Genomic DNA, 6919 nt, shown 5'->3' on the forward strand with positions numbered 1-6919 from the left:
CGATAGAGATGGCTTACCAAGCCCCTCTACTCCCCATCTCATATCTGCAAGGCCCGCTAAAAGCCTGCATTCACTTTCTTTGCCCTCCTACCAGCCTAAACTCTCTCCCTTCCCTCTACTCTTAAGCCCCGCTGCCATGAGCGACGGCTCACTTGCGTCGTGGCCTCCGGCAATCACAGAGGAGCAGCTACAAGCCTTGACGCTGCAGGCGACAACCTACGCGCTGTCGCATGGACTTGTCTACCTACCGGTAGCGAAGGAGCAGCCTCCAGCACCGACTTCCACGATCCATGCTCCACTCGCACTATTTCCCTCGCCAATACCGCGTGACCTGTTCGACCATGCCCGCGCGTTACAGCGCGCATACAATGTGCTCTACGCACGCGTCGCCACGGACATCGCGTTTTTAGACCGGGTCATGGGCGCAGAGGAAGGTGTTGGCCGCACAGATACCTTTACAGGCGAGCTCTGGCGGCGCTGGCGGCGCGTGCGGGATGAGGGAGTTGCTAGGGTACGTACCCCCTGCTTTCCTCCACCGCTGAGACAAACGTGAACGGCCACGCCACGCAGCCGCTTCAACTCGGACTTTTCAGGTCCGACTACATGGTTCATCGTCCCGATCCCCACGGCCCAGCGTCCCTGAAACAGGTCGAGTTTAACACGATTTCGTCCTCGTTCGGAGCGCTGTCACAGCGAGTCGCGGCCCTGCACAGGTGAGTTGCCGTCTAACTCGTTATACGCATACCTATGACGTATAAAAACAGACATCTGCACAAGACTACAGGATACTACGGGAGCTCGTCGTTGTTGAAAGAAGAGAATTTCCCCGCCAACGAGACAGCCACTGGTCTAGCCGAAGGATTGGCAGCTGCCCATGCGGCTTACGGTGTACAAGAGTTAGTGCCGTTCGTTAGATGGAATTGAACGTCACTAACAGAGTTGCAGCTCTTGGATTTTGTTTGTTGTCCAAGAAGGAGAGCGGAACGTATTCGACCAGAGATGGCTGGAGTATGAGCTCCTCGAAAAGTACGTGTAGAGCCGCGTCACACTCGCAAATTTCTGATAGGTCCCAACAGGCATGAGATTCGTGTCATCCGGCAAACCTTTGATCAGCTTGCAAAGTCTGCCTCCGTTGACCCTATCTCCCGCATGCTCTTGATAAATGACTCGAGCCTGTCGCAAGTCAACAGCGTTGAAATCGCGGTTGTATACCTCCGCGAAGGCTATACCGTGACAAATTATCCGACGCCAGGACACTACGACACTCGTTATCTCCTCGAAAGCTCGCGTGCAATCCAGTGTCCCTCGATCCCTTTGCAGCTTGCCGGTGGCAAGAAAGTGCAAGAAGTGCTCACCAAGCCAGGCGTGCTGGAGTCCTTCCTGTCCGATTTCCCTCAGTCTGAAATCGCATTACTTCGCGAGAGCTGGATGGCGATGTGGGCACTGGACGAAGGTGGCGACGAGGGTGTACAGAAAGCACGGGCGGAACACGCAAATCTCGTACTCAAGCCGCAGCGTGAGGGCGGCGGGAATAACGTCTATAAAGGGGCGATCCCGCCTTTCCTCGACGCGCTACCTGTGCATGAACGCGAAGCATGGATCGCCATGGAGCTTATCCAGACACCGCAGGGCCTTGGCAACTACCTCGTCCGCGCAGGCGGTGGCACTGAGGGCGCCGTCCAGGCGGAGGTCATCAGCGAGCTCGGGATTTTCGGCTGGGCGCTGTTTGGTGGGACGGATGGGCAAGTGCGGGAGAAAGAAGTCGGGTGGCTCCTTCGCACGAAGGGCAAGGAGAGCAATGAAGGCGGTATTGCTGCTGGTTTTTCGGTGCTGGATTCGGTGGTCCTGGTAGACTGAGGTTCGTCCTGACGTTCCCTGGAGGGTCTCCCGAAGCTGATGCTTAACACGCAGATCTTATGTGATATCTAGAGGACAAATATGTACATGTATAACAACCGAAGACGCTTTTTGTTAAACTCTTTGCGCCATTCCTCATCATCTGACCGCCTTTGACGCGAATAACTCGTCTGTTGGACCCACTCCGCCCTGGGTAGCGTTCTGACCGAGTTCGGCGCGGTCGCCGAAAATTGTCCTTGATTTCTCCTCGAGCCCTACAAAACGCGCCATTACGACTGACAGATGCCAGCACATCATGCACCTGCTCGCCAGCACGACGTTCATTGCATCGCTTGCGGCATTCATCGCTGCGACACCCGTCTTGTGGGACGGACGTGCACCGTTCAACTTGACGAATGCTGATCTTAATAGCAACACGGGGCCATTCCTCACGTACGCTCGTAAACTTACATCGTGCAGGACGCGCCCTAATTGTATGACTATAGCGTGGTCAGAGGCAGCGACAACGCGACTCACGTATGCGTCGCACATCTGTCACATTCCACATGCTGACCTTGGCCACAGTACTCTTCGCTCCTAGGCCATGCCCAGTTGCCAACCCCGCTCTGGAACGACGCTCTCGTGCTGCCGCGCGAGCAGGTAATCTCCATCTCGATCGACAACACCTCCGTCTTCGTGCCGGGCAGTGGTGGCCCTCAGTTCGGCTTCCGACGCACGGAGTTCATCGCGGCAAACAACGGAGACCACGACGATTTGAACCCGGTGCTCGAGACAGGCACGACGGTCTTTCACGTCAGCATCAAGCAGGACCCAGCGCGCCCGCTGAACTTCACGCACGAGTACCAGATCGTGTTCATCGAACCAAGTGATGGGTCGCACGTTTTCGAGCTCCAGCTCGGTGCGTCTTTTATACCTCTATCTACACGACCTGCGACCGAGAGCTAATGCAATATATAAAGGCTCGCCGTTCACAGACCCGACGGGCCCGCTCCCCGCACCGGACGCACACTCTTTCAAGGTGCGCGACCACGCGCTCAACGTCCTCTTCGAGACGCCCTTCACTCCGTCGTCCTGGCATAACTTCGCGGTGCAGGTCGACTGGACGAACCGCACGCTCGCGGTGCTGTACTCAACGGACGCCGCGCCGCTCGCTGTCGTCACCCAGCCCGCACCCAACCTGTCTGCATCTCCCGGCGCCGCGGGCCAGGGCGACTTCCACTTTGGCGTGCTCAAGGTAAGCGCACACTGTTGTAGGCGCTGAGCAAGGCGCTGAGCACGATTGTGCTAGTTGCCGCTTGTGAACCCGAACGACACTGCCGCAGACCAGGGTGACGTCGTCCACTTTGGTATCCAGGAGGGCGACACCGAGGCGCTGCTTTACTCAGGTGTGTTTGTCGAGGATGTATCGCATGGCATCAGCCTCGGGCATGGACTATATACGCCCGCCCTGTAGTTCACTTGGTATAAGCGGCATTACGAATGCTGTACTTGCAATTTATGTCGTACCTGGGTCAGGGATAGCTGTACGTGCACCTACAGATGTTCCTGCTGGTGCATTATTTGTTAATGAGAAGACAAACGCCACATCGGTACCTGGGATGGTTGGAAGACAGAGTTAATGGTCATTCGAATGCAACACGAACGCCATGACACGAATAAACAGCCCGACAACATGTAAGTTTCACGAGAAATGCATCGATTGCAGGCTTACACTGATGCTAGCCATGGAAGTTTCCTGGTATCAGCTCAAGAAGGAGCTCTTTCACTGTAGTCACTGGCCGAAGCCAAGGATGTTGCGGAGGCTTAGTGCGCAGAATCTAGATGATCGTTGGTACCCATGCGGCTTACCGTACCGGTGCTCGTGCGCCGACGAAGACCTTGAACACTTAGCGCCCCGATATCCATATAAAAAGCACCTGAAAACAGACCTGTATGTCTTCAGAGTGTTGCGTGCAGAAGTTCTAACTACACACGACGTATACAAGCATACAAGCGATGTTGAATAAATATTGGTCCTACATCCCTTTTGCCGCATTAGACGTAGACGATATCGACGGTCGAGGGCGAGGTCAAGACGGAAGTAAGAACAGTGCCGTTCTGCACCAGGTCCACAATGGTCGCGCCAGAGATGTCGAGAGAACCTGTGGGGGTCTCGGCAGACACACCAGTGAACTTGACCTCGCCAAAAGTCGGCAAAGGGGACTGGGGGGTCTGCGATAACCCCTACGAACCAGTCTACTTCCTTCAAGCACAGAGTGCCGGAGGTGACGACTTCGGAGACGGTCTGGCCCGTGCTCTGGTTGATAAAGTCCACCGTGCCCGACGTCGCGTTCGTCGCGGTGACGCTTATCGTGAGGCTGTCGCCCACCGAGACATTGAAGCCCAGGGGGAAGAAGATGTCGCCAGGGAAACCTAGGAAAAAGGCTGCGAGAATGTAAATGGTTTGTCAGCATGCAATGAGGAGGGCGAGGAGTGCGGACTGACGTGTATTGGTTTGTGTACCATTTTCGACGACGAGCTCGACACCAGCCAGAATACCGCCAGTCTGGCAGATGAACCAATCAATGCCGAGCTCGACGGCTGCAATGTAGCTGATAGACGCGTCCATGCCCACAGGCACACTAGCCGTCGGAATCTCGAACGTCCCGGTGGCGCCTATGATTGTGCCCTATGCGGAAGTCAAGTCTGTCAGCACACGCATTACGCAGAGACATAAGAGGAGACTCACTGTAGTCGTATTCAAGAAGGCGCCACCCTCACCTGTGTTGAGCACGGGTTGAGGGCTGTTGTCTGCCTTGCGGGTCAACACGGGCGACCCGCCGGCACGACGAGCGACGCGGCCCTCGGAGCGGTACTTGAGGGACGGCAGCGAGACAACAGTCGTGGTAGCGAGACCAAGACAAGGGAGATGATGAAGTGCATGGCCGTGTGAGCGACGTAGAGTCCAAAGAGCTGTGATGTTGTCGAGGCGAGGAAGGCGAGGAATGTGTTGTTTGGCTACGGCGGTCGGGCAAGCTTATATACATCGCAGGCCAGCAAGCACCTATGCACCATAACGATCCTGTAGTGTATCATCATGCACAGGGCTTCGCGAGGCGAGGCGGGTCTCGTTACACTTACGACCGTTGCGACTGGAAATGTCGCATATCAGGGTTTCCAAAAGTCTGGCTGTAGACAGACTTTGATGGCGACTCAGACGTTGAAGGACAGCCTGGAGTACCTGAAGGAGTGCGGTTTCGAGTGCTGAAGCGGCGTTTCAGACGGGATCGTACAACGGGCGCTAGGCCTCGCCGTGCACCTCCACCTCCACCTCGCGGCGGTTAGGCCTGTCCTTATCCTGTACGATGTACCCGTGGCGGTACACCTTGCGCAGGCCCTCAAGCACGACAAATATACATTACATTCAGACGTATCTTTATTCTTCATTTACACACTGCTACAACTTGAGGAGGATTTCTTCGTGGAGCTTCTTCAGATCCTCTTGCGGGACCTTATGAGTCGGCCAGCCGATAACCAGGCCCTCATCGTCGGACTCGCTCGGCTTGGGGATGACGTGGAAGTGGACATGGTTGACCTCCTGATGTGCGAGCTTTCCGTTGTTCTAGGAGGAGGAGGGCTCGTTAATGCCACTCCTCGAGCGGAGTGGCCAGTGGGACGCACCTGAAGGACATTGTAGTCGTCCGCGCCGATGGCGAGCGCAATCTTCTTCGCGACAGGCAGAGTCGCGGAGAGATACTCGTCCGGAGTTTCGTGCATCTTCTCAGCGTGGTCTTCGAGCTCGCGTGCTTAGTTCGAGGTAATTCGACAATTGAGTTGCATATACTCACACTTCGGGATGATCAACGCATGTCCCCTCGACAAGGGACCGATATCAAGGAAAGAGTAGACCAGATCTGTCTCCACAAGCTTGTAACTTGGGATCTCGCCTGCACATGCCCAGTTTCAACTTTATATCCCCCGCACAGCAAGAACTCTACCAACCCTTGATAATCTTGCAGAAGATGCAGGATGCGAGGGACCTAAAGCGTTGAGATTCAGCACATGGCTCTGTACGTGCGCATCGAGTACTGACTTGGCAGCCATGCTGAGATGCAGGGAGTAATCGAGGAAAGATGCAGGCGGTTGGGGTCAAAGAGGAGCCTGCCTGCGGCTTCCGACGCGAGCGTTCAATATTTCGGCCTGAGCTCGCACCTTGGCTCGCACCGTCACGCTCTCCCCATCTTCATATCTTCCACCCACTACTATTTGCGTTCTGCCAAGAGGAAATCGGTGCCGGGACAGTAGGGAAGGGTCAAAGGACAGCGGAATGCCGTTGTCGTGGTGGCTGAATGTCAAAGCGCGAAGCGGACTTCTCTGACTTTGCTCGGTCGGGGACCGTCCCAGTCGCCATCGTTTCCTCAGGCTCACTTCGACACCCTAGCTCAAGGACGTGTCCATTATTGTTCGTCCATGGTTAGCCTCTTTTCTTTACAAGATTTGGAGTATCCGCGAGTATGTGATGACGTCCCGACGTACTCTCAAGAGTCCTGAAACGAACATGGGCACCCCCGCCTTTACCCTAGACGAAACCCATTGAGACCGTATAAGAATACACAATTATCTCTTTTCTACTATGCGCTACTCGTGGGGCTGTTGAAGACCTGGAGATACCGCTGCCCTTCTAAGTCTGTGCTACTGTTTGTTGCCGCGCGTACTCTGTCACATGTCTAAACTTCAGCTTCAAGTAGCAAGTCGCGCGTGTTTTTCCATATGTAATCCCTCGCATTAATCCCATGAAGTATAGCTAGGCGGACTACAGCCGGTTGCATATGAAACTGCAAAGTGATTTTGTCCGGATATTTGTTCCGTACAAATACTGCCTTTGAAGGCAATGCGTGCTGTCACGAGCACATTGTCACGCTCTTTCACTCAGCTCAAGGTAAGGCGGAACGACGTGCTCAAGATATCTGAAAAATGTTCAAATATTTTGATTGCTACGCGCGCATATCTCGAAATGCAATGTAGTTCGATGTTTAGTACTTGCCAGGAGATGAAAGGCGGAAGGACCACACGCGCGCTTGGC

General features: G+C 55.0%; 3 protein-coding genes across 3 annotated transcripts; 2 read left to right on the forward strand and 1 right to left on the reverse strand.

Annotated features, from left to right (window-relative positions):
• The first annotated feature begins 315 nt into the window (after window positions 1–315).
• On the forward strand, window positions 316–1956 carry PHACADRAFT_265549 (uncharacterized protein). The gene is made up of 6 exons (XM_007401823.1): window positions 316–511; window positions 571–713; window positions 765–896; window positions 946–1026; window positions 1077–1858; window positions 1912–1956. Exons 1-5 carry the CDS (start codon window positions 419–421, stop codon window positions 1855–1857), a joined length of 1230 nt encoding a protein of 409 aa, XP_007401885.1. The 5' UTR covers window positions 316–418; the 3' UTR covers window position 1858; window positions 1912–1956.
• Window positions 1957–2018: 62 nt separating this feature from the next.
• On the forward strand, window positions 2019–3419 carry PHACADRAFT_154461 (uncharacterized protein). Its single transcript, XM_007401824.1, has 5 exons — window positions 2019–2289; window positions 2343–2373; window positions 2422–2755; window positions 2817–3091; window positions 3146–3419. Exons 1-5 carry the CDS (start codon window positions 2153–2155, stop codon window positions 3308–3310), a joined length of 942 nt encoding a protein of 313 aa, XP_007401886.1. The 5' UTR covers window positions 2019–2152; the 3' UTR covers window positions 3311–3419.
• Window positions 3420–5248: 1829 nt separating this feature from the next.
• On the reverse strand, window positions 5249–5968 carry PHACADRAFT_265551 (uncharacterized protein). Its single transcript, XM_007401825.1, has 5 exons — window positions 5930–5968; window positions 5839–5876; window positions 5685–5783; window positions 5518–5627; window positions 5249–5458 (listed from the first exon to the last, which is right to left on the reverse strand). Exons 1-5 carry the CDS (start codon window positions 5938–5940, stop codon window positions 5294–5296), a joined length of 423 nt encoding a protein of 140 aa, XP_007401887.1. The 5' UTR covers window positions 5941–5968; the 3' UTR covers window positions 5249–5293.
• Between the last annotated feature and the right edge of the window lie 951 nt (window positions 5969–6919).

The sequence above is a fragment of the Phanerochaete carnosa genome (assembly GCF_000300595.1).
Source record: "Phanerochaete carnosa HHB-10118-sp unplaced genomic scaffold PHACAscaffold_13, whole genome shotgun sequence".
In the NCBI taxonomy this organism is placed as follows: domain Eukaryota; kingdom Fungi; phylum Basidiomycota; class Agaricomycetes; order Polyporales; family Phanerochaetaceae; genus Phanerochaete; species Phanerochaete carnosa.

Bases quoted from the DNA above. Each gene is read 5' to 3' on its own strand.
- PHACADRAFT_265549 (XM_007401823.1), top strand. From the start codon at position 419: ATGGGCGCAGAGGAAGGTGTTGGCCGCACAGATACCTTTACAGGCGAG. The intron at 897-945 runs GTTAGTGCCGTT...ACAGAGTTGCAG, and splicing joins GCGGCTTACGGTGTACAAGA to CTCTTGGATTTTGTTTGTTG. The intron at 1,027-1,076 runs GTACGTGTAGAG...AGGTCCCAACAG, and splicing joins GAGTATGAGCTCCTCGAAAA to GCATGAGATTCGTGTCATCC.
- PHACADRAFT_154461 (XM_007401824.1), top strand. From the start codon at position 2,153: ATGCACCTGCTCGCCAGCACGACGTTCATTGCATCGCTTGCGGCATTC. The intron at 2,290-2,342 runs GTACGCTCGTAA...GTATGACTATAG, and splicing joins AACACGGGGCCATTCCTCAC to CGTGGTCAGAGGCAGCGACA. The intron at 3,092-3,145 runs GTAAGCGCACAC...CGATTGTGCTAG, and splicing joins TCCACTTTGGCGTGCTCAAG to TTGCCGCTTGTGAACCCGAA.
- PHACADRAFT_265551 (XM_007401825.1), bottom strand. The intron at 5,628-5,684 runs GTGAGTATATGC...GCGAGCTCGAAG, and splicing joins TGCGTTGATCATCCCGAAGT to ACCACGCTGAGAAGATGCAC. The intron at 5,459-5,517 runs GTGCGTCCCACT...TCCTCCTCCTAG, and splicing joins ACGACTACAATGTCCTTCAG to AACAACGGAAAGCTCGCACA.